Below are 26172 nucleotides of genomic sequence, written 5' to 3'. Positions count from 1 at the left end.
AGGTGGGTGGGGGGGGGTCAAAATTTTTGGGCTGAAATGATCAATTTTGAAGAAGGGAAGAATAAATGCAAAGGCTATTATAGTACAATAAGTTGGGCGAAATTATCTTTTGCTCGAATTTTGGTTTTTATGATATTTCTCGTTCAGTATTACCGAATGATGATTTTTGAGCCCATAAACGGGTTTCCATCTGTCCCCAAGAAGGTGCCCCCTCCGAATACTTTCAAAAATTTTAAGCTGTCTCTTGCTGTTTTGAACAAATCGATTTGAAATTTGATGTGAAGGTCAACTCAAGGTACTTGAGGATATGAGCCTGAATTTTTTTCAATTTTTTCGATTTTTACAACGATCCCGAATCCATTTTGAATACTTCGAATTTCGTATTGTGGGGGGGGGGTTGGAGTCCATAATCAGGAAAAAGGCCAACAATTTTTTAAAATATTTTTCAGGGTATTTTCTAACCTCTGATAATTTTATTATTAGAGTTTTTTCCGCGTAAAGTGAACAATTTTGGTTGATTTTTTTTCCTCGTACGTAATATACCATCAAGGACTTCAAAATACACCATCGACCTGAATTTGAAGAAATGTTGTCAATTTCTTCAATGTTTTACGATCTTTATGTATTAACAAAATTGGATTGTGACGCTTTGGGAACCCCTGCCATCTACTTGGCGGGTGACCTAAAACTACACCATACCATATTATATTGCAATTTCTGCAAAATTAGATGTTTTTGATTTTTCTTTAGGTACTTACATATATTCATTCATCATTTTCCAATTTGGAAAAATATTTCACAATCCGTTTAAAACAGCCGGAGACAGCTTAACACCTTTGAAAATTGTATTCGAAGAGGGGACAGCGACAGGGGGCACCCTCCTAAGTGCAGATGGAAAACCGTTTATGGGCTCAAAAATCATCATTCGGTGCCTCGGTGGTACTAAACGAGAAAGAGCATAAAAACCAAAATTCGAGCAAAAGGCAATTTCACCCCACTTACTGTACTATTTATAGCATTTCAAAGTTCAATTCGAAAATGGTAAAAGCAAGACTTCTTAACGTTCTTTACAAAAAAAGCAAGACTATTCAGTGTTTTTTTTTTTTTAAAGCAGGACGTATACGAGTAAGCAGAATATCAGTACACATATACGTAGATATACGCAAAAAATAAGATGAAACAGGATAAGCTACTGTTGGACACCCTGTGATCCCATTTCTACTCGAAAGTTTAGCTTTTAATTCCCATCAATCACGAATCGAGTATTTTGAAATTAATAAAGTGATGAAAATACGAGGTAGTTCAAAATTGGTTAAACATTGATAGAATCTCACAAAAACTAGTGAAATGGAGGGGGAAGTTTATTAAAAATAGCGAAATGAAAAATTGCTTAGTAATAAATCATAAAATTAGTAAAATTGATACTTCTTAGTCATAAAATTACACTATTTTCGTAGTAAAAACTGCCAATTTTCCGACATTGAAAGAAAAATACTTTTCACTTTTCAAACTGCACATCCCTATGTAGGCATCAGGGAAAAAGATAACAAGTACACACGAAAATTGTAAAGCTCTTTAGTTCTTTAAGGCATTCATAATTTCTGTTATACGTTTTGTTCAACATCGTCGCGCCTACTACACAATTGCATTTGACTATCTATAAAATTGTACTGTTCAGCGAGTGTATTTCCTAAATTATTGTGAGCGTCGTCCGATCCGATTTCGTATAGGTAGCTATGCTAAATGAATTATAACATTAAAATATCACAACTTGCTTGCTGCTTTAGATAACACACGTTTCCCCCGTACGTACAATGAAGCATTCAGCGAAGCTACCCTGCATTCTGCTTTTCAACCAGACTTTTTTTTTCTCACTGACACCGTATGCGGATAAAATTTTGTCCATTTCGGACTGGACTGCTTCTTCTTTATTTCCCATATCGTGTTCAATGCATCGTGTAGCTTTTTTGAGATTTTTTCATTTCAAAGGTGATGATTTACTTAGGCGTTGGGATATTTCAAATGCAACCATCCAATCTGCGACTCTTCCGGATTCGGTTTTTCATTCGTACATTTTTCTGATTTCTATCGTTGACATAGTATTAATATTAACCAAGTGCATACATTTATCTTGTTTTGGTTAGGTCCTCCTCTTCGTAGTTTCTTTCGTATTCGCAAATTTTTGAAAATTCAAGTTCTGTAGATTTTCCTCCGTGCAGTTTTTTTTCGTATTCGCATTTTCTCGCAATTTTCTCGCGGTCTTTTTCATTTCTGTTGTGACGAAGTTAGAGCGGGCAAATAGCGATTTTAAAAAGGAAAAAATTGGCACATCAATTTTTTCTTCGGGAATGTGTTCGGATGGACCCTCTGAACCACCAAAAAAAAGCCGACTCTCCTACCCCTGGAGGAAAATTTTTTAGGGGGCTGAAACCGGTTCCGATTCACGTTTTTTGCGTTTTACTCCGTAAATATTGGGTTTTTGAGAAAAACTACCATGACGAAAAATGTTCCCCTTTAAATTCTCGACAATTTGATGCTACTCTCGATACCCATTGCTCAAGGGGGGTGTCCAAAAAAAGGGGTGGAAAGAGTAGTTGTTTCAAAAAAGGTCAGTCCAATAAATTAATCAAAATTACCACTTAAAATCATTAGTTTTGGCTCAAATTTTTTTTACAAAGTCTACTCACCCAACTACTAATCAAACTATCATTGGTTTGTCTTCAACCCTCCTCGGGGGTTCGTGAGGGTTGCTTGATTTTTCAAGTAACACACTACTGAATCATATATTTGAAAAACAAATCTGGACGTGCGATATATCGAATAGTATGTTTTTGAGGTCGCTGAATACGAATATGAACTCATTTTTTGCATACAACCCCTCAAAGCCCCTCTGTGCCCCAAAATGGGGGTCAAAATTTTGAAAAATCGTGAAAAGTCGAGTGATATATCGAATGGTACGTTTTCGAGGTCGCCGAGTGCGAATATGAACTTATTTTTTGGGTCCCACCCCCCTATGTCCCTCTGTGCCCCAAAATGAGGGTGAAAATTTTGAAAAATCGTGAAAAGTCGAGTGATAAATCGAATTGCATGTTTTAAAAGTCGCTTAGCACGAATATGGCCTTATTTTTTGGACCCAACCCCGCACAGCTCCCAACTGCCCCAAAAAAAGGCCAAAATTTTGAAAAAATGTGGAAAGTCAAGTGACATATTGAATGGTATGTTTTCGAAATCGCTGAGTACGAATATGAACCTATTTTTTGCCTACAGCCCCTCAAAGCCCCTCTGTGCCTCAAAATGAGGATCAAAATTTTGATAACTCGTGAAAAGTCGACTGATATATCGAATGGTATGTTTTTTTTAAAAAAACACGAACTACGAACTACTAAATTTCGATGTTTTCTTCCATAAAAAAAAAATGATTTCATTTTGTTTTCGATTGGTAGCCAATACAGTAGACTCCCGATTATCCGACCTAATCGGGGGTGTAAGGTTGGTCGGATATCAAAAAAGTCGGATAATCCAAAATTGATGTTTTAAGCGTAAAAATGAAGTGCATAAGCTTGAGACGACAAGCTTTCATTCAGAAAATCAAGTTTTGGCACAAAACAGGAACAAAGAATCGAAAAAATAACTAATAAACAAAAATAACGTACTTTTGTACATAAAAGACAATGAAATACTGACTGAAATTATAATTTTTTGAGATAAGTTGGATCGATTTCAAGGAAAATAACACCGTTAGAATACAAAATGCTGAATCCTGGATTATTATTTACACTCCAAAATCAAAAATTAGATGTTTTTTGGATTATCCGACCTTGGTGGGTCGGATAATGCGAAAAGTAAGTCGGATAAATTCGTACCGGATAACCTGAAAGTCGGATAATTGGGAGTCTACTGTAAAAAATGAAATCGAAAACTTTACAGGAAAACAATCGAAATGAAAACACTGAGATAGACAAGAAGATTGACATCTTACCTACTAAAGACATTGAGGATAATTTTGTGGCGTTAGTAGGACGTTTGAATGGTAAAATGAGTGAAATAATAAAAATGAGTCTGTAGTCGTATTCAGCGATCTTGAAAACATACTATTCGACGTATTACACGTTTTTTGGTGACTTTTCGAACTTTTATCCTATTTAGGGGGCGTAAGCGGATTTTGAGGGATCGTAAGTAGAGCAGGAAAAAAGTGCATATTCCAGTTCAGTGTCTCGAAAACATACAAATCGATATATCACTCGACTATTCACGATTTTTCAAAATTTTGACCCTCATTTTGAGGCACAGAGGGGCTTTGAGGGGCTGTAGGCAAAAAATAGGTTCATATTCGTACTCAGCGATTTCGAAAACATACCATTCAATATGTCACTTGACTTTCCACATTTTTTCAAAATTTTGGCCTTTTTTTGGGGCAGTTGGGAGCTGTGCGGGGTTGGGTCCAAAAAATAAGGCCATATTCGTGCTAAGCGACTTTTAAAACATGCAATTCGATTTATCACTCGACTTTTCACGATTTTTCAAAATTTTCACCCTCATTTTGGGGCACAGAGGGACATAGGGGGGTGGGACCCAAAAAATAAGTTCATATTCGCACTCGGCGACCTCGAAAACGTACCATTCGATATATCACTCGACTTTTCACGATTTTTCAAAATTTTGACCCCCATTTTGGGGCACAGAGGGGCTTTGAGGGGTTGTATGCAAAAAATGAGTTCATATTCGTATTCAGCGACCTCAAAAACATACTATTCGATATATCGCACGTCCAGATTTGTTTTTCAAATATATGATTCAGTAGTGTGTTACTTGAAAAATCAAGCAACCCTCACGAACCCCCGAGGAGGGTTGAAGACAAACCAATGATAGTTTGATTAGTAGTTGGGTGAGTAGACTTTGTAAAAAAAATTTGAGCCAAAACTAATGATTTTAAGTGGTAATTTTGATTAATTTATTGGACTGACCTTTTTTGAAACAACTACTCTTTCCACCCCTTTTTTTGGACACCCCCCTTGAGCAATGGGTATCGAGAGTAGCATCAAATTGTCGAGAATTTAAAGGGGAACATTTTTCGTCATGGTAGTTTTTCTCAAAAACCCAATATTTACGGAGTAAAACGCAAAAAACGTGAATCGGAACCGGTTTCAGCCCCCTAAAAAATTTTCCTCCAGGGGTAGGAGAGTCGGCTTTTTTTTGGTGGTTCAGAGGGTCCATCCGAACACATTCCCGAAGAAAAAATTGATGTGCCAATTTTTTCCTTTTTGCCGCTGCTTTTTTACGTTATTTTCCCGCTCTAAGTCTGCAACAAACGGATCAACATTTTGGCATGCTGTTTGCAAACTTGGAACTTACGCGCATTTTAAAACAGTGTACAATGAGAACCAACTTTGAAAGACTGACTGAATAAATTATTCTGCTCTCTATCTCAAATAAGATGGTATTTGTTGGTTCAAGTATTCAATAAGGATATGAAATTGAATTGATTTTTTCATTTGATCTATGATGTACGATTGATGAAAAGCAGATATAATTTTTGAGTTTGGCAAAAGCATGTTAGAAATGTGATTTCGATCGACTATTTGAAATTAATTTGAGTAAAATTTAATGTAGATAGAAAAATATCACGTGTACTTGCTCAGTTATCATGTTCCTCGAGCATGAAAATTTGATTTGAAACAGATTTACTGGCCTACTTTCTTACAACCCTATACAGGGTGTTCCGGAAATCGTCCATCAAAATTCAACTGTTGGCAGTAATTCGAAGATTTTAGTCACGAAAGCGAAACTTTCGGAGTAATTATTGAAAAGAAAATGAGCTTTCTTGGCATTTTCTGTGAAAAAAGGGACGATTTTTAGCAGAAATGAGACTATTTGGCAATTTTGACAAAAAGTGAGATTTTTTGCAATTTTTGGCAAAAATCTAGACTAGGACAATTTTAGTATGGGACATAGCAGGGTTTTGAAATCTTCAATGAAAAAGCAATGCAGGGTCATTCCACGTCAATTCAACCAAGAAGTGGTGGGGGGGGGGAGGTCGGCGATTTTTTTGAAATTTTTTCTGTGGAAAGACCTTTTGAAGGGATGACTATTAATGGTGCAAACCGCAGCAGCTCTCTAGTTCTTTTTCAAAGGCTGCTAGGGGGTGTCAAAGTTTTCAGTGAACTTGTAATATCGCACCTTGGGAGTAATAAGGTACATCTCAAAAAAGTCGATTTTGGCATTTTTGCATTTTTGGTGTTTGTATGACCCCCCCCCCCCCCGACCAAAAATAACACTTTAAGTTGGGTACATTATCAAGATCTTGTAAAAACCAAATGGCCCAACTCAAAATCCCAATAACATTGCAAGTTGTTTGGAGTTATAAGGGTACATCTCAAAAAACTCTGACTTTTTGGAGTAAATTGCGTACATACATACTAAGTGTTGAAAAACAGTTTTGAATGTTTGTCAGATAGAAATAGTCACAAGAAGTGTACTTTTTATTGGTTTGTACCAAATAGAAAAAAATGTTTAAATTGATCACTTTTCAGAAAAATGAATTTGCATATAATGTTTGGAAAAAATGTACCCACAACAAGTAGAAAAAAATCATAAATTTCTAGTTTCGCTGAAATTGCAACACATGATATTGGTCGGTTGATATTATAGTCTAGACATGAATTTTAGGCATATATGTATGTATAAGTTACCAGGAGGGGGTGTCAGAGGAGGAAAACCGCGCTTTCAAATGGTTTTATGGCCATGGAGAAACGGCCATCAATCACTCAAAAAACTCAATAAAAAATTATCAGTGGTGAAAAGTACCTTGATAAATATAAAAATAATTTTTTCGACTTTTTTCCACATTTTCGACTCCCCTCTGTATCAATTTGAAATTTTCAATGTGGATTTTGAGGTCATTGTAGAGGTAAAAAATAATTGAAAAAAATTCAGGGTCAATACCCTCAGGTACCTTGATCTTCACACCAAGCTTCAAATCAATCACAGTGCGAAACCATGATGGGTGCAGATGGAAAACCGCTCATGGGCTCAAAAAATCATCATAAAGTTCAATTTAAAAATCAATAAAAGTGATGAGAATTGTTCAAAATTGGTTACTTATAAATTGATGAATCCTAAATTGTAGCGAAAAATTGTTGAAAATGACAAAAACAAGTGAAATAGAGAGGGAAGGTTTATCAAAAATAGCAAAAATATGAACAATTACTCAATATCATTATAAATTTAGTAAAATTCACTTTTAAGTAGTTAATGTAGCGAATGTTTTTTATAAATGAATAAAAACGCACGAACCATTTAAAATTATAATTAATAAAACGCCATTACAAAATACATCGAGAGAGTGAGAACGGAGAATGGACGATAGAACGGTAAAACTTACAACTACGGCGAATGCGAAAGTACAACATGTGAACGTCAGTGTTGCCACCAAACGCCACGCAAAAAGATCATCTCAGCTACGAAAGAACGCTAAAATTACCAGATACAAAATTGTCTTTACAACACTCCCCTACAATTTTGTTCTGATGAACGAACGATAAAAACTACGCAAAATTCAACTTAAAAATACAACGATACAACGAATGGTCGATACAAAAATAAATACATACGCACGTCAGCTTGATTACAAATAAAAAAACGCACATCAGCTCGCTTACAAATTAACAACACACGTCAGCTCGCTTATAAATTAACAACGCACGTCAGCTCGCTTAGAAATTAAAAACGCACGTCAGCTCGATACACCAAATACAAATTGAAAACGCACATCAGCTCGATACAACAAACAAAGGCTTGATTAAATAATACAATACAACGGACGAACGCTCGATAAAATAGAACACAACAGGTCGAAATTACGATTAAAATACGCAAAAAATGCACTCAACTTCGAATAAATACAATTAGTGACAAAAATCACAGGTACAAGACAATATATACACCTTAAAAATAACATCGCAATGATATAATACAACGAATACAACGATAAGAACGATTCAGCACGCTTTGTATACTTCGCTTTTTCATGGCCATACTTGCCACATTTGCCACATTTAGGCCGATCTTCACCATACTTCACACAATGCTTCGATAAATGACTGCTCCCCTGACACCTGTAACACATCGGACCTTTCACAGGTGGATCAGTAGCTATTACCATCGCTGCTCGCATCTGACCGGAACTAGGCTTAGCTTCAGCTATCTTCGATTCAGCTACCACTTTCTTAGCTTTCTGCTCGACTGTCCTTGTTTCTTCCAGAATAACACTCTCGATATCTTCTACAAAAACATCACTTGTCGGTAATGCAGCTCGGATGGTCGAATTCAAATGCGCTTCTAAACAATGCTCAGCTAAACTGATGATGATCAAATCCATCGCTTTTGCTTTATTCTTAACGCCATCGGAGGGTTTCAACGAATCTTCTTCAGTAATCGCCATTGTAGAGATACAGCCAAGGTTTCTTAGGCGCGTCTTGACACAAAACTCCCATTCCAAAAAACCTCTGCCAACGAAAACGTGAACGGGTACTTGAGTTTCAACACTCATCTTTTCTGCTCGATTCGGAAACAACAAAAGCGCGAAAAACAACGAAAAGAACAAACCAGAGGTCACCAGATTGTCACTGGGCCCATAACCTGTAGCGAATGTTTTTTATAAATGAATAAAAACGCACGAACCATTTAAAATTGAAGCGTGGTTTTCCAAAACGCATTAAGTCTATTTTTTTCAAAAATAATTTTTTCGCGCCATGTGGCTTGTGACCTCATAAGCGCACTTCAATGATTGCACAAAAAACTGTATATAACATTAATAAATAGGTACCTTTGGTGGGGATGTGTCTCAGATGGAGTATTATTGACGTCACAAACCAAATAATGCGAAAAAATTGATGAAAAAAAACCGGACTTAATGCGTTTTGGAAAACCACGCTTCAATTATAATTAATAAAACGCCATTACAAAATACATCGAGAGAGCGAGAACGGAGAACAGACGATAGAACGGTAAAACTTACAACTACGGCGAATGCGAAAGTACAACATATGAACGTCAGTGTTGCCACCAAACACCATGCAAAAAGATCATCTCAGCTACTAAAGAACGCTAAAATTACCAGATACAAAATTGTCTTTACAACAGTTAATAATAATTATTGAAAAAAATGTGATTAAATGTCGAACTTGTAACAATTTAGTCATTGAATTACTGTAGAGCAGGCAAATAGCGGTTTTAAAAAGGAAAAAATTGGCACATAAATTTTTTCTTCGGGAATGTGTTCAGATGAACCCCCTGAACTACCAAAAAAAACCCGAACCTCCTAACCCTGGAGCTAATTTTTTTAGGGGGCTAAAACCGGTTCCGATTTACGTTTTTTGCGATTTACTCCGAAAATATTAGGTTTACGAGAAAACTACCATGACAAAAAATGTTCCCCTTCAAATTCTCGACAATTTGATACTACGCTCGATACCCATCCCTCAAGAGGGGTGTCTGAAAAAAGGGGTGGAAAGAGTAGGTGTTTGAAAAAAAGTCAGTCCAATAAATTGATCAAAGTTACCACTTAATATCATTCGTTTTCGCTCAAATTTTTTTTACAAAGTCTACTCACCCAACTATTAGTCACACCACCATTGATTGGTCTTCATCCCCCCCAAGGGGTTGGTGGGGGATGCTTGGTTTTTCAAGTAACACACAACTGAATCATATATTTGAAAAACGAATCTGGACATGCAATATATCGAATGGTACGTTTTCGAGGTCGCTGAATACGAATACCAACTTATTTTCTGGGTCCAACTCCTCAAAGTCCCTCTGTGCCCCAAAAAGGGGGTTAAAATTTTGAAAAGTCGTGAAAAGTCGAGTGATATATCGAATGGTATGTTTTCGACGTCGCTGAGTACGAATATGAACTTGTTTTTTGTGTCCCACCCCCCCCCCCCAAATGTTCCTCTGGGCCCCAACAAGGGGGCCAAAATTTCAAAAATCATCAAAAAGTCGAGTGATATATCAAAAGAAATGTTTTTCAGGTCGCCATGCAGGCGCAAATATGAACTTATTTTTGGGTCCCACCCCACAATATCCCTCTGTGCCCAAAAAAGGGGCCAAATTTCGAAAAATCATGAAAAGTCGAGTGATAAGTATATCGAGTGGTGTGTTTTCGGGATTCTATTTTGAAATTTTTTATCAATTTATGAGTTTTTTCAGCAAAAAAAGAAACATTATAAATGATTAATTTCATTTAAATTTCCCATGAAAATATAATTCGAGTGGCACGTAAGAACCTAAGTAGACAAAATTTAAAAATAGAAATTAGTTGGATGATTATACATTTTATTTCAATGAAATTCGACAACACAGTGAAAGTCCTAGTTCCATTTTATTTTCGATTGAAAAATAATCAAAACCTGCAGGTAGGTGAGTGAGCGTTTTAAAGAGAAATCTTGAGATGTAAAATGTTTTCTTTGCAAAATGAGCGTTCAAACTTTTTGAACAGCGATCCCAATGATACCTTGGCAATGCGAGTAGCTCTACTTACATCTCCCCTCCTCCCGCCGAAAGTTAGTCCAATCAGTATTTTTGAGATGAATTTTCAGAATTTTTTCTAAAATAATGGTGTGAATCTTTAAAGAAAAAGATCACACCATGTTTTTTCGTTAACTTCTTTGGGGTTGAGAACCATTGTGCTTTGGATTCTAAAAATATGTGTTCAGCGATCTTGAAAACATACCATTCCATATACTTATAACTCGACTTTTCATGATTTTTCAAAATTTGGCCCCTTTTTTGGAGCGAAGAGGGACATTGTGAGGTTGGACACGAAAAATAAGTTTATATTCGTACTCAGCGACCTCAAAAACATACCATTCGATACATAACTCTACTTTCCATGATTTTTCAAGATTTGACCCCTTTTTTGGGCACAGAGGGATATTGTGGGGTGGGACCCAAAAATAAGTTCATATTTGCGCCTGCATGGCGACCTGAAAAACATTTCATTTGATATATCACTCGACTTTTTGATGATTTTTGAAATTTTGGCCCCCTTGTTGGGGCCCAGAGGAACATTGGGGGTGGGGGGGACACAAAAAACAAGTTCATATTCGTACTCAGCGACGTCGAAAACATACCATTCGATATATCACTCGACTTTTCACGACTTTTCAAAATTTTAACCCCCTTTTTGGGGCACAGAGGGACTTTGAGGAGTTGGACCCAGAAAATAAGTTGGTATTCGTATTCAGCGACCTCGAAAACGTACCATTCGATATATTGCATGTCCAGATTCGTTTTTCAAATATATGATTCAGTTGTGTGTTACTTGAAAAACCAAGCATCCCCCACCAACCCCTTGGGGGGGATGAAGACCAATCAATGGTGGTGTGACTAATAGTTGGGTGAGTAGACTTTGTAAAAAAAATTTGAGCGAAAACGAATGATATTAAGTGGTAACTTTGATCAATTTATTGGACTGACTTTTTTTCAAACACCTACTCTTTCTACCCCTTTTTTCAGACACCCCTCTTGAGGGATGGGTATCGAGCGTAGTATCAAATTGTCGAGAATTTGAAGGGGAACATTTTTTGTCATGGTAGTTTTCTCGTAAACCTAATATTTTCGGAGTAAATCGCAAAAAACGTAAATCGGAACCGGTTTTAGCCCCCTAAAAAAATTAGCTCCAGGGTTAGGAGGTTCGGGTTTTTTTTGGTAGTTCAGGGGGTTCATCTGAACACATTCCCGAAGAAAAAATTTATGTGCCAATTTTTTCCTTTTCGCCCTCGCTTTTTTACGTTATTTTCCTGCTCTAACTGTATTTTATTGTAAAAAAAACTGCCCATTTTTCTGACATCGAAAGAAATGTACAAATACTTTTCACTTTTTAGACTTCACATCGCTAGGCATCAGGGAAAAACATTGAAAGTACTTCTTTAAGACATTCATCTCTAAATAACGTCTTCTTCATCATAACGCTTACTATTTGACTATCTGAAAACTGGTACAGTTGGGCGAGTGTGCTTCCGAAATCATAAGCGTCGTCCGATCCGATTTCGCACAAATAAGCTAAATGAATCGATAACACTAAAATATCGCAAGTTGATCGCTGCCTTAGTTTCTGAATGGATTCAGAATTCGATATTGAAAATCCAATAAACCATTCAGCGACGCTACCGCGCATTCTGTCCTTAAACCAGTCTTGCTTATCTTCTTTGACCCTGTATGTGGTTAACACGATATTCATTTGATACTCAACTGAAAAATGTCGGTATTGTTGGTTTCCTAAGGTCTCTACTGCATTTTGTAGCTTTCGCGCGGTTTCTTCCATTTCAGGGGTGAGGGTGTATTCAGTCGGAGTGATTTCTGTAATAAACAGATTATTAGTTCCACGATCGGTGCTGAAATGTTCGCTTTTCAGAGTTATATCGCGTACGAATCAAATGATAAATTGGCTAATGAATTTCGTGTACAAGTTCGAAGTTCATTCGCAGGCAAAAAGCTTTCAAATTATGATTGGTCAGAAAGTTATTGGGCAATTATTTGATTCGTAAGCAAATAGTTTTGAAAGCCAGGCCTATATTTTATCATGCTAATAGCATAAATCTTGCTTACCGGAAGTGCCTTTTGGTTCTTGTTTTTGTTGTTTCTTTTCTAAGGAAGCTAGCCGTCCCTTAGCTATTTCTATTTCCATAAGTATTATCCATTTTAAACCTTCGATTTTTTTTCGACAGACCATTGGCGCAACCAAAATTAGTATGTCATGTTCAAGTCTGCTCTGAAATCAGAAATGAACTCGTTTATTAATTACCGAGATAAGAGTATACGAGTATAGGTATCATAATCGTGAACATTGTCGTTCATTTGTAGTTGGAAAATTGTTCATGGATGAGCTATGTTCGTTACTCATTGAAGTTATGGAATAATGAAAAAAGGGATTTTTTTTTCATTTATAAATCGACCTTTATTAGGTAAAATCGAATAGTTCGATTGGAAAAATAAAAATACATGTTAATTTTGGAATTGATGTCTTTCTTACGCGTATATAAATGAGAACTCCTTACGTTTTAAGGGGATTTTTGGTGTAGGTACGAAGATACGTAGTATCAAAATTACCTACTTTGTAAATAGAATGAATTGTATGATTACTCACCCTTTTCTTATTCAGTATGTCATTAGTTGTATTGAACAGTGTGTAACTTGTCATGAGAAATTCTTTGTCTTTTTGACATTGGTTCTTCTCTTGATGACATTGGGTCTTCTCTTGATGACATTGGTTCTTCTCTTGATGACATTGGTCCTTCTCTTGATGACATTTTCTGTTCTCTTGATAGCACTGTGCAAATAATTCCATCGAAGTCCAAGACGTATTTTCCTATAACAGAAATGTCGTCTAATCGGTCTAGTCATCTTGACTCCTGAGATCTCTAGACTAACTGGTCATAAAATGCGATGTAAAAACTAGTATCGAAAAGGAAATATGTACATACAACTAGACAGCTTGTTGAACTTTTTTTTTTTGTTTCAAGAAAAGAAACAGAGCTAAGCAAAATCGTCTCAAATTCATGAATTGGAAATAAGCTTTCAAGCGTTACAGACAAAGCTGAAAAAAAAACTATGTATAAAAAATGAAAAGAAAATTCATCAACTTACGGATTTGGATTGAAAACCATCGGCATTGATTTTGTTCACCTTCAGCATCAAAAATAATATGAAACTACGTAACATAAGCATCGTGACGAATAAATAACCTACCAAAAAAAAAAATTCAAAAGTTGAATGTGAGAACCCCGAAGGACCGATTGAATAATTATTCTGCTCAGTCTCGATATATTTTTTGGTTTGAATATTCAGTAAAAAACAATAATCGAAATTGTTTTTTTCATTTGATCGATAATACATGATATAAGTTTAGTGGAAAGCGGATATCATTTGTGAGTTTTGCTAAAGCGTGTTGAAAAATGTGATCGCTATCGACTATTGAAATTAATTTCTGTAAAATTTAATATAGATACTTGATATGAAAATAAGTAAATTGGATTTAAAATGAATTTGTTTCATCATGCTGTTTATTAGGGTTTATTTTATTTATGCTTGGTGGGTAATTTTTTCCGATTTTTTTTTCGCTCCCTTTTCTTAAAGTTATTACCTCGAGTTGGAAAATCACGCCAAGAAATTTTTAGTTGTCTTTGTGAAAAAATAGTGGTACCATGTGGACCAACCAATTTTACAAAATTGAAAAAAAAAATCCGAATGCAAATTAGTCCGGCATAATATGACAATAGGAGTAATTGCATCCCCCCGCCGATCCTCCGGGACAACTTTTTTCTTAAAGAGAACATCCTAAGGAACATTTTAAAGCAAACTTGCCAAAAAAAAAGTTGGCCTTACTTAGAAAATGGCGGTCATTTAGATCGAAAGATCATGCAAAAATTTATCACCTGTGAAAATTTCAAGTGCTTAAGTGCGTTTTTCGAATTTTGGTGAATTTTTGAACATCCAATTTGGGCCAAAAATGACGGGAAAAAGCAAAATTTTACCAAATTGACCAAGAAAGCTGAAATTTGGAATATACCCTATTTTCGACATGTGAAATCGATTGGAAACAGTTTCAACCCGTTTTGAGCAGTTCTGGAGCCTCCAGCAGATTTTTGAAACTCGAAATTCACACAAAATTCCATCAAATTGGAGTTGTAAAGCTAAAATTTATTCTAAAAACTAATTTCGATACGCTACGAAGTACTGCAGGTGAATTTCAAGTCGTTTTGGAGCCTCCGGTAACGTTTTGAAAATTCCTGAAGCCTCCAGCAGATTTTTAAAACCTTAAATGTTCATATAATTTCATCAAAATAGAGATGGAAAACTGAAATTTACTCTACACTTCAATTTTAACACCCTCTGAAGACGACTTCAGGTGGGTTCAAGTCATTTCAGAGCCTCCAGCGACTTTTTTGAAAATTACTGGAGCCTCCAGTGGATTTTTGAAACTTGAAATTTCCCCAACATTAATTTATCAAATGGAGTTGGCAAGCTGAAATTTACTTCGCAGACTACATGGTGGTTTCAAATGGTTTTGAAGTTTCCAGCTACTTTTAGAAAATTTCAATTTTCCAAAAAAACATCATACAACCTTTCAAAAAGTTGCTGGAGGCTCCAAAACGACTTGAAATTCACCAGCAGTCAACTTCGTAGCGTATTGAAATTAGTTTGCAGAATGAATTTCGACTTTCCATCTTAGTTTGATGAAATTTTGGGGAAATTTCAAGTTTCAAAAATCTACTGGAGGCTCCAGTAATTTTCAAAAAAGTCGTTGGAGGCTCTAAAATGACTTGAAATCCACCAGAAGTCGTTTTCAGAGGGTGTTAAAATTGGAGTGTAGAGTAAATTTCAGCTTTCCATCTCCATTTGATGAAATTTTGTAAAAAAGTAAAGTTTCAAAAATCTGCCGGGGGCTTCAGGAATTTTCAATAAGTCGCTGGAGGCTCCAAAACGACTTGAAATTCACCTGCAGTACTTCGTAGCGTATTGAAATTAGTTTTTAGAATAAATTTTAGCTTTACAACTCCAATTTGATGGAATTTTGTGGGGATTTCGAGTTTCAAAAATCTACTGGAGGCTCCAGAACTGCTCAAAACGGATTGAAACCGTTTCCAATTGATTTGGCATGTCGAAAATAGGGTATATCCCAAATTTCAGCTTTCTCGGTCAATTTGGTAAAATTTTGATTTTTTCCCTCATTTTTGGCCTAAATTCGATTTTCAAAAATTCACCAAAAATCAAAAAACGCACTTTAGGATTTGAAATTTTGACAGGTGATAAATTTTTGCATGATCTTTCGATCTACCTTTGTAGAGTTTGAAAAAGTTCGTGCAGGTCCTATGTTAAAACGCAAAATCTGCGATTTCGGCTGACCTGTCAATCAAAATGGCCGCCATTTTGTAAGTAAGGCCAACTTTTTTTTTGGCAAGTTTGCTTTAAAATGTTCCTTAGGATGTCCCCTTTCAGAAAAAAGTTGTCCCGGAGGATCGGCGGGGGGATGCAATTACTCCTATTGTCATATGCCGGACTAAATGTCTGGTTCCAACACCTCTGGCCCAATTTAAGGCTTATTTAAGTAAAATCAATTCGCAAGCCAATTTTAACCATCACTCCCTCATCCCCACTCATGACGTCATGACCAACACGTGTACTAGGGTGGCTCTTATTCTGTGAAAAAAAAATTTGCGATTTTTTTTCTCCAAAGACAGAAATTGGAGAGAAGTATACTTTCCCCAATAATTTACCAGGAAGTCCTGCTTTTAGGTGTAATTGTCAAATTCTTGCTGTTTGCCAAAAAATTTTACAAAGATTTTCGCTTTTTGGCAACATTGCTGAAAAAAGCACCTTTTTTCAAAAAATTACCCAGAAGTCTCTGTTTTTTTACCAAAACAAATATACCGGTTTATCCCCCAATCTAGTCACTGAAAAGTCTCGCGTTTTGCTAAAATTGTCAATATCTTGTTTTTTGACAATTTCTAAAAACTCCACCTTTTTCAAAAATAATTGGCAAACATTTTCGCTTTTGTAAAAAAATTGCCAAAGGTTGACGTTTTTTTTTTTTTGCAGAAAAATCCAAAAATCTCATCCCCCCCCCCCCCCAATTGTCCAAAAGTTTCGGGTTTTTCACAAGAATTGCGAAAAATCATATTTGCCAATAAATTACCTAAGTATAATATATCTACCATTATTTCCAGTTTTTTGCTGAAATTGTCAAAAATTCTCGCTTTGTTAGCTCAATTTGTTGACACAACTTGAAAAAGTTTAACTGTTTTTCAAAAATTTCAATACCTCGTTTTCGCGACAAATTTGTCGGAAGTTCTGCTTTTTCAAAAATGAAAAAAAAATCGTTTTTCAGCATAATACGAGTAGCTAAAGCGTTGGGGTTTTTGAAAAAAATTCCAATAAGTCTCGCACATCTTCGTACAGACTTCAATGTTCTATTTTTTTTTCTCGAATTTATAGGGCCATAGAAGGGCTTCAACATCAGTTGGGGTATCGAAAAACATTTTTTATTGATAAGAAGAATTCTGATACAGGTAAGCGAAAATTTGTCATCTATTTTTATTTATTCTTTCTAGAAGACGTGTGGCGAATTCTTTTTTGCAAAATAGGATTACCTACTTACAGAAAAATCCTGACGCAAAACTGAGGAATTTTTGGATAAATGAAGTAGGTAGGGGAAAAACGAAAAATGGGTGATCATTTTCTCACTTGAGTTGACTAGTTCATGAAGATGGTCGAAAGGGAAAAAATAATTTGAGTGGTGGTGATTTCTATGCGATCCCATTTCTGCTCGAAAGTTCAGCTTTTAATTCCCATCAGTCATGAATCGAGTATTTTGAAATTGATAAATTTGTCATGAAAATAGCTTAAAATTGGTCGAAAAGTGATAGAATCCCAAATTGTAGCGAAAAAATGTTTAAAATGACAAAAACTAGTGAAATTAGAGAGCAAAGTTTATTAAAAATAGCAAAAATATGAAAAATTGCTAAATATCATCATAAGTTAGTTACAAAATTGAATTAGAAATTGAGCTTGATACTTAATTGAGAAAAAAGGTGATTTTTTTTTTGTCGAACTTGATACCTAAAAATAATATTACTAAAAATTAAATGTTCAGCGCTTCTTACATGCTGAAAATTATGCAATTTTGGATGCAGTCTGGAAATTCGATAACTTTTACTATACAATATAGTAATTCTTCTTAGTCGATGAATTACTGTATTTTATGGTAAAACCTGCCAAATCTTCCGACATTGAAGAAAAGTATTTTTCACTTTTCAGACTGCACATTGCTATACAACGATGAGAAAAATTACAAGCACATAATGTAGTTCTTTAAGGCATTTTGTCATTTCTGATTCTGCTATACGTTTTGTTCAACGTTAATGCCTACTATTTGACGATCTGTGAAGTTATACCGCATAGAACGTGTATCTTCTTTAGTTGTGAGCGAACGTCGTCGTCTGATCCTATTTCGTATAAGTAAGCTATAGATGAATTGTGCAACACAAATACCACAATAATTTTTGTTCTCGGTGGTAACTCCAAATCCACTGAAACATTCATCAACGCTTCCTTGCCTTCTGCTTTTCAACCAGACTTTTTTTTCCTCATCTGCACCATATGCAGGTAGCATGTTATCCATTTGAGACTGGACTGCTTCTTCTTCATTTCCCATATCACGTTCAATGCATTTTGTAGCTTTTTTGAGATTTTTTTTTTATTATTTCTGGGGTGATGATTTACTTAGGTGTTGACTGTTAAGGTATTTCAAATGCAACCATCCAATCTGCGTCTATTCCGGATTCGGTTTTTCATTTCCTTCTGATTTCTATCGTTGACACAGTATTAATCAAATACATTGACCTCTTGAACATTTCAGTTTCTGTAGTTGGTGCTCCCCGTTGGCAAATTTTATAAAATTCAAGTTCTGTAGATTTTCCGCACTCTGGCTTTTTTCGTATTCACATTTTCTCGCAATTTTCTCGCGGTCTTTTTCATTTTTGTTGTGGTGGATTTTGCAACAAACGGATCAAGATTTTGGCACGCTATTTGTAAACCTGGAACTTACGCGCATCTTAAAACACTGTACAATGAGAACCAAGTTTGAAAGACTGACTGAATAAATTATTCTGCTTTCTATCTCAAATAAGATGGTATTTGTTGGTTCAAGTATTCAATAAGGATATGAAATTAAATTGATTTTTTCATTTGATCTATGATGTACGATTGATGAAAAGCAGATATAATTTTTGAATTTGGCAAAAGCATGTTAGAAATGTGATTTCGATCGACTATTTGAAATTGATTTGAGTAAAATTTAATGTAGATAGAAAAATATCACGTGTACTTGCTCAGTTATCATGTTCCTCGAGCATGAAAATTTGATTTGAAAAAGATTTACTGGCCTACTTTCTTACACCCTATACAGGGTGTCTCGGAAATCGTCTATTAAAATTCAACTGTTGGCAGTAACTAGAGGATTTTTATCACAAAAGCGAAAATTTTGAAGTACTTACTTGAATTTTGTGAAGAAATTGATATTTCTTGGAATTTTCTGTAAAAAAGGCACGATTTTGAGCAGAAAACGAGACCATTTGGCAATTTTGACAGAGAGCGAGATTTTTTGCAATTTTTGGCAAAAATCTAGACTAGGACAATTTTAGTATGAGACATAGCAGGGTCATTCCGCGTCAATTCAACAAAGAAGTGAGGGGGGGGTCGACGATTTTTTTGAAATTTTTCCTGCGGAAAGACCTTTTGAAGAGATGACCAATGGCGCAAATCGCAACTCTCTGGCCCTTTTTTAAAGGTTGCTAGGGGGTGTCAAAGTTTTCAGTGAACTTGAAATATCATCCATATCACTCGAATTAATCATAGATATGGATATTAAACTGGATCGGACACTTACATTTAAAATGTACAGGAAAAAGTGAAGCAAAAAAATCAACCAATCCCAAATCGCGTAGACCACGCTTTTCTCGGGAGGTGAAGGCTCTGATTGGTCGAATTTCTCTGGAGGTGAAGAATTTTTGCTTCACGAGTTTCCGATCCCGTTTAATATTTATATTTTATATCTCTATGGAATTTTGTAATATTTTCAATAGGAACAATATAAAAAACATCTTGCGCAGTTCGCAAGATTAACCGACTTTGCTACAAAAATTTACCAATTTACCAAAATTTACAAATTTACCAATTACCAAAATTTACCAAAATTTACCAATATACCAAAATTTATCAATTTACCAAAATTTACCAATTTTACAAAATTTACCAATTTACCAAAATTTACCAATTTATCAAAATTTACCAATTTATCAAAATTTACCAATTTATCAAAATTTACCAATTTACCATAATTTACCAATTTACCATAATTTACCAATTTACCATAATTTACCAATTTACCAAAATTTACCAATTTACCAAAATTTACCAATTTGCCAAAATTTACCAATATACCAAAATTTGTGATCTGTCACGAGAAAACCAGGTTAGTGTCCAAAAAATCGATTTGGTTTTTAATGGATATTGGTAGTACTCAGTGTGCAGAATCCGCCTGTGGTGGTTAAAACGTTCGCGAACGATTCTTTTGACCCTAAATTCAAGGTTAAAAAAATAGAGCAACTACAAAAAAAGTTTGAAAAAACTTTTTTTTGCGATTTTCTTGAAAAGTATGTTCTGGGGAGTCAACATGCGAATTTTTAGGGCAATCGGCCCACATTTGGAGGATTAGTGCCATTTTATTGAAATTTGAATGAGGCTTAAGCTGGAAAAATCAACTCTTTTCACTTTGAACAAAATTTTTGAAAAAATTGAAAAACTCAATAAATAACTTTATTTTATATTAATTATTCATTTTCAGTAGTTTTCGCGAAATTTTTGGCGCAAAATTTTAAAAAACGAAAAAATCAATTTGGGGAAATTTCGATTATCGGCCTTTGGCAACCCTGATTTTGAAAAAAATTGTCAGGTTATGTTGGCACCCCTTGTGGCCAAAAGTGGTCCAAGTTTCACAGACCTGCGAATCATAGATCGCCGAACACATAGATTCAAAACTTCAAATGCCCATCCTGTAAAATTTACGTTTTGGACACTAACCTGGTTTTCTCGTGACAGATCACATTTACCAATTTACTAAAATTCACCAATTTACCAATTTCCCAAAATTTGCCAAAATTTACCAATATACCAAAATTTACCAATACACCAAAATTTACCAATTTTGTTGGCAAAATTGGTCTTATAACCGTAACGGTATCAATAAGTATTCGATAACTTTTATTTTTTTTAAATAAATAAAAATAAAATCGTTTTTGTAAAATCGCGTAATAGAAACTATTGGCTGTTTACATTTTAAAATTTCGTTGAAACTGTTGGCTGTTAAATATGTTTTCGTGTATTATCTGTTTTCGTTAAAACCTGTTAAATTTCGCGTCAATATTGTTTTTGTCATCGTACATTAATGTTATTCGAGCTCATAGCTCAAGCTTTTATTTACGTGTAGGTTCGTTGAACCATTTCTGGGTCAACGACCGATTCTGAAAATAAATATTTTCTATTCTTCAAAAGATGTTTTGATTTTTGAGTAATACGACGAATTTAATTTTGAGTAGTCAGGGTCTTCGTTACATGTGTTGTTTGATTTCCCGTACATGGTAGCAGAGCGTGGTTTTTCCAAAAGCTCTGTATTTCGTATTTCGACGTGTATTCCTGTGTGGAATCTCCGACGACGTTTTTGGTTTGTGTTGGCTTGTGTAGCTACAGCGTTTGGTGGTATTCGAATTTGGTTCGACGAATTGTAGTAGATGTCGACGGTCTTGTCCTATCTTCGGTCAGGCAAAGTGGTAAACAGCGACGACGTAGACGACGACGAAAGTAAACGTAAATCGAGCTCCGTATTTTTGGGTTTTCCTGAAAATAAATCGAACGAAAGTAAAACGAAGTCGGGTAAAGTAAAAAATACCGCGACTTCTAAATACGTATCTGAGTCCGTAGGCGATTCTGAAAGTGTAGCTGGTCCTAGTTCTGCTGGTTCCGGCGACTTGCAGATTCCTCCTGGTATTGCTGACGATTCGGCGATTCCAGTAAATTCTACTCCTTCATCCGGTGATCCGTCTGGTCCTCCGCCTCCTCCACCTCCTCCACCTTCTCCACCCGGCGACGACGATCCTTCGAGCGACGACGACGAAAGTAACGACGACAAGTCTAATTTATCCGGTAACGAGTCTTCGAGTAGCGATTCATCCGACGGTGAAACGATGTTTGGAACCGGTGACGCTCGCGTTTTACAGTCGATGATTTTTCGGGGAACCAGGTTCGTTACCTGGAAGCGTAAAATAAAGGTAGTACTATCCGCTCGTGGTTTACAAACAGCAATCGTGCTGAATAACGGTCTTTCTCCGCGTAAAAAATCGAAAGCGTTAGAAATTTTGATTCGACATGTGGCTGAGAACGTTTTCCGTTTGGTGAAGGATACAGAGGATCCTTACGTTTTTTGGACCGAGTTAAATACCCTCTACCAAGCGGAAAATCAAAAATGGTGCCACAACGTATTTAATTTAAAATCGTGTGGAATGTCATCAGGGCACTGCCAGGGGTCGTTAGGCAAATTTTTGTAATGGTGCCACAACGACATTTAAAAGTCCCTTTTAACATACTGGTAAAATTATATAGTCAACAGACGTTGTGGCACCATTTTCAGGTCTCATTGGTTTTCGATGTATTCTTTTGTAAAAATTCGTTGTAAAATGTTTTGATTAGATGGCGCTGTTGCTTATACCCTTAATCATCACTCTATACTCATGTACATATAATATAGAGGCACCAGTTGGTTTTTATTAATGAATAAACCGTTGTCATAAAAACGCTCGCGTTAATGACTAAGTTTTCTTCACTTGCTACCTGGTGCCACAACGACGTTCAACTAAATGGTGCCATAACGTTACAAAAGTAGATATTGATATATGTAAACTTATCTCGTTTTGCGCCATACGTCTTATCGTGATCAGCACACTCCAAAACGTCAAGAAAACCCACCCCCACCCAATTCTTGAACCATCATGACTCATGACAAAATACAATACCTTGACTTTCCGTTTCACGGCAAAGTCGGTAAAACTATGTTTTGAAACTTTTTGAGCTAATGTTTGGTAGGTATCGCGGTTATTGAGTAATCCTTTGCTGAAATGGATGCTATTACAAGTTCACTGAAAACTTTGACACCCCCTAGCAACCTTTAAAAAAGGGCCAGAGAGTTGCGATTTGCGCAATTGGTCATCTCTTCAAAGGTCTTTCCATAGGAAAAATGTCAAAAAAATCACCGACCCCCCCCCCCATCCACTTCTTGGTAAAATTGACGTGGAACGACCCAGCAGGGTTTTGAAACCTTCAATGAAAAGGCAATGCAGCTAGTTGGGGAGAAATTTCGAGTCTTGCTGCTCAACGTGAGGCCATCTGATATTTGTGAATTTGTTCGAGAACGATTATGTCAGAATCGAAAAATTATTCGAGAACGACTGAATCACTACCGAATCAAGTTCAGTAAAAGAGAACGTGGCAAAAGTAGTCGTTTTCAAATTCATCAATAAAAATTCAAGATGATCGAAACTGATTCTCTTTAAAATCACGTCAATAACTCGAACCATCATTCGAAATTCACACACTTCCTCAACTTAAACCAACACTGATTTCCTCAAACAGTCAAAAACCTTTTCCGAAACAGCTCCATCGCCTATCCCACGCAAGGAAATAAGACACCACCCAAGTAACTTTGAACTCGTTCGTGACCCCAAACAAGTACGAATTCGCCTTCGACATTTTCCATCATCTACGCTATCACCAATTAACTCGAGCAAATGGCCAAAAAAAAAAATTCGCCCATCGTAAACACACGCCATCGAACGGAACACCGATTCAACAATAGGTTCTAAGATCAATTCGCAGAATGCGACCGACACGACGACGTAGATTGCCGAAAAATGCGGCTTCGTCAACCGTATCGTAAATAAACTTTTTAGCCCGAAAGTGCTCGTTAATTACGAGTCATTCATTTCACGAATGCAGGTCTAGGTACACATTCATAATATCCTTCTCATACAGGAAAATACCAGACGCGTTAAACTGGCGTTTTTCGATGTCTTACGTACTACGTATAAGTAGGTGCTTTTACCTGCACAATTTTCTCTCTATCTTTCTCGCATAGTCACACAGACACACATGAGGCGAAGTATATCGAGCGAAAATCGTCAAATTGGGTAAATTCATTGTCAGACGAGCGGACGCTTTGTGCGAAAAAATTATATGGGCAGAGACAATTACACTCAGACAATATAATAATATATTATTTCCGCTATCGCGTACTACACGCGATGCAATTACCGTCGGCGTCGGCGTCGCGTCGCGCAGACCATTTTCATACACACGAGTCACACTACCATATCTATTCAATTCAGTGCCAAAATATTTTTCCAATCGAGTAAAAAATAGAGTAATTTCCCATTGTTCCTTCACCTCGTATTTCCATATAAACTTTCGACGAGACGTAGCAAAAAAAAAAATTGATAAATTTTCAAATCCAAAAAGCTCCTCTTCTCCATCTGCATTTTTACTCATCATTTATATAATATTAATGCACTTCTACCTGCACTAAAATCCGATTACATACTCGGTCTACACTTAAAAAAAAAAGGTCTTTTCCGGATACCACATTCCATCCTATCAATTCTATAACAATTGCATATCGCGGTTATCTGGCGCGTGAAAATATTCCTACGTAAAATTTCCTCTCATCGGATTACCCGCCCTCGTTACCCGGCACCCACCAGCTAAAAATGGTAATCGAAAATTTTACCGTTACCGGAGCTTATACACGTGTAATTTCCAACCATATCCTCCGTAAACAATTACACCGAAATTATCGTACATACTAACGAGATACGAAATCGCATTATACTTACTACAAAATCAAATCGTCGTTGCCTCTGCTCGTTCCTCTCTTCACTATTACATCCCAACGTGATTGTTTTTCAACCATATTTGAGCATATCAAGTACCTATCCGGTTATAATAATTTGTTTTTTGTTCTTTTTTTTGGGTTTCATTGGGTGTGTAAATAACCAAACTGAGAAAATTTACTTCAATGTTCAGAAATGAAAACAATTTCATATCGTGTACATAGAAGTCGTAACCACTCAATTGAGGTACCTATTTAAAAATCAATGTTCTATTTCCGACCTCTGAAGTTGTTATACGTACCTACCTTACAGAGGAATTTTTTAAACTCACTTTTGTAAGTGTTTTTAAAACAACTGTTGTGGAAAAAGATACATATTTTTCAGGCTAAAAAATTCAAATTTGATCATTTTTATTACGTATAGAAAACAAAATTTTTAAAAATTCACATCATCAACATTCATGTACAAATAGAACTCGGGTACAGTGCAGAAGCAAAATAATTTTACAATTTGGGGGTGGGGGCAAAGATCTTGAAAATGCTGACCACAAAATCGCAAATTTTCCAACAACTTGGATAAATCCTTCATTTTTTTTTGTATTTTCTTTCAATTTTTGTAGTACTTTTTTCAACATCTGCCAATTTAAGCTATTTTTACATTTTATCAATTTTTTCAGTTTTGAACCTTTTTTTACTAAGTTTAGATTGGTTGAGATTACTTAATGCAAAAAATTCTGTTAGTTAGTTCTTTTGTTTGGAACCCAAAGTTTAAAATAACCAAAAACAGGGCTCGTACTCAATTTTTTTCAAAAAAAGTAACTTGAGTTATCGAAAAGTTTGAAAAAGTGGCCTCAAAATGAAACCTTCTCCCCCCACCCAAACAAAATTAATCACCTCGTTTAGAACCATAAGTCCAAAATGATTAAAAACAGGGCTCGTACTCAATTTTTTTCAAAAAGATACTTGAGTAATCATAAAGTTTGGAAAAATCACCAAAAAGTCACAAAAAATTTTGATACAAAAAAAAAACAAAATAGGGCTTTTTGGCGAAAAACTGACATTTCGAGGCAATGTTTGTCAAAAAAGTTGGATTATTTTGTAAATTTTTAGTGAGACTTTGAGAATTGTAGCAAAGAGATATAGTATTCTTCAATTTTTCGAAAAAAAGAGCGAGACTTTTGGTAAAAGGTGAACCTTATTCTTCAGAATTTTGGTTTAAAAAAACAAAATGTTCAAGCAATTTTTTGGAAAAAACGAGACTTTTTAGCCACTGAGACAAGTGGAACTTTTTAAAATTTTGACGAGGAGTAAGATCGTGCCAATTTCAGCAGAGGGCAGGACTTTTCTGCAATTTTTGGTTAAAAAGTGAAAATTCATTTTAATTCAATTATTCTAAGCTATTTCAAGCATCAAGCAAAAAAGTGACGTCTATTGGAAATTTGTGGTGAAAAAGTAAAATTTTAAAAAAAGGAATTTTTGGCAGTTCTTGGCAAAAAAGTACAACTTTTTGGCAACTTTTCACAATAATCGAGACCTCAAGGAGAATTTTGAATAAAAAATAACTTTTTGAAAACTTTTTCAACTAGGTAATGAAAATTTCTACTACAGCAATATTTAGCAAATAAGCGAGTCTTTTTGGAAACTTTTGCTGAAAAGTAAACATACCTATTTGGTAATTTTTG

At 35.6% G+C, this 26172-nt stretch overlaps 2 protein-coding genes across 3 annotated transcripts; both read right to left on the bottom strand.

Annotated features, from left to right (window-relative positions):
• Positions 1-7290: 7290 nt before the first annotated feature.
• LOC135847068 (uncharacterized) lies at positions 7291-9121 on the bottom strand. Its single transcript, XM_065366464.1, has 2 exons — positions 9017-9121; positions 7291-8637 (listed from the first exon to the last, which is right to left on the bottom strand). The coding sequence occupies exons 1-2, from the start codon at positions 9072-9074 to the stop codon at positions 7799-7801; spliced, it is 897 nt and encodes a 298-aa protein (XP_065222536.1). The 5' UTR covers positions 9075-9121; the 3' UTR covers positions 7291-7798.
• Positions 7291-13945, bottom strand: LOC135847067 (uncharacterized). 2 transcript variants are annotated; one of them, XM_065366463.1, is made up of 4 exons: positions 13645-13945; positions 13145-13384; positions 12607-12769; positions 7291-12357 (listed from the first exon to the last, which is right to left on the bottom strand). In XM_065366463.1, the coding sequence occupies exons 2-4, from the start codon at positions 13343-13345 to the stop codon at positions 11894-11896; spliced, it is 828 nt and encodes a 275-aa protein (XP_065222535.1). In that variant the 5' UTR covers positions 13346-13384; positions 13645-13945; the 3' UTR covers positions 7291-11893. The 2 variants fall into 2 exon arrangements, with proteins under 2 accessions (XP_065222535.1, XP_065222534.1); XM_065366462.1 differs by having other exon boundaries at positions 13145-13366; positions 13645-13944.
• Positions 13946-26172: the final 12227 nt, after the last annotated feature.

The sequence above is a fragment of the Planococcus citri genome, chromosome 5 (genome assembly GCF_950023065.1).
Source record: "Planococcus citri chromosome 5, ihPlaCitr1.1, whole genome shotgun sequence".
In the NCBI taxonomy this organism is placed as follows: domain Eukaryota; kingdom Metazoa; phylum Arthropoda; class Insecta; order Hemiptera; family Pseudococcidae; genus Planococcus; species Planococcus citri.
This window is presented reverse-complemented; position numbering and strand designations above follow the sequence as displayed.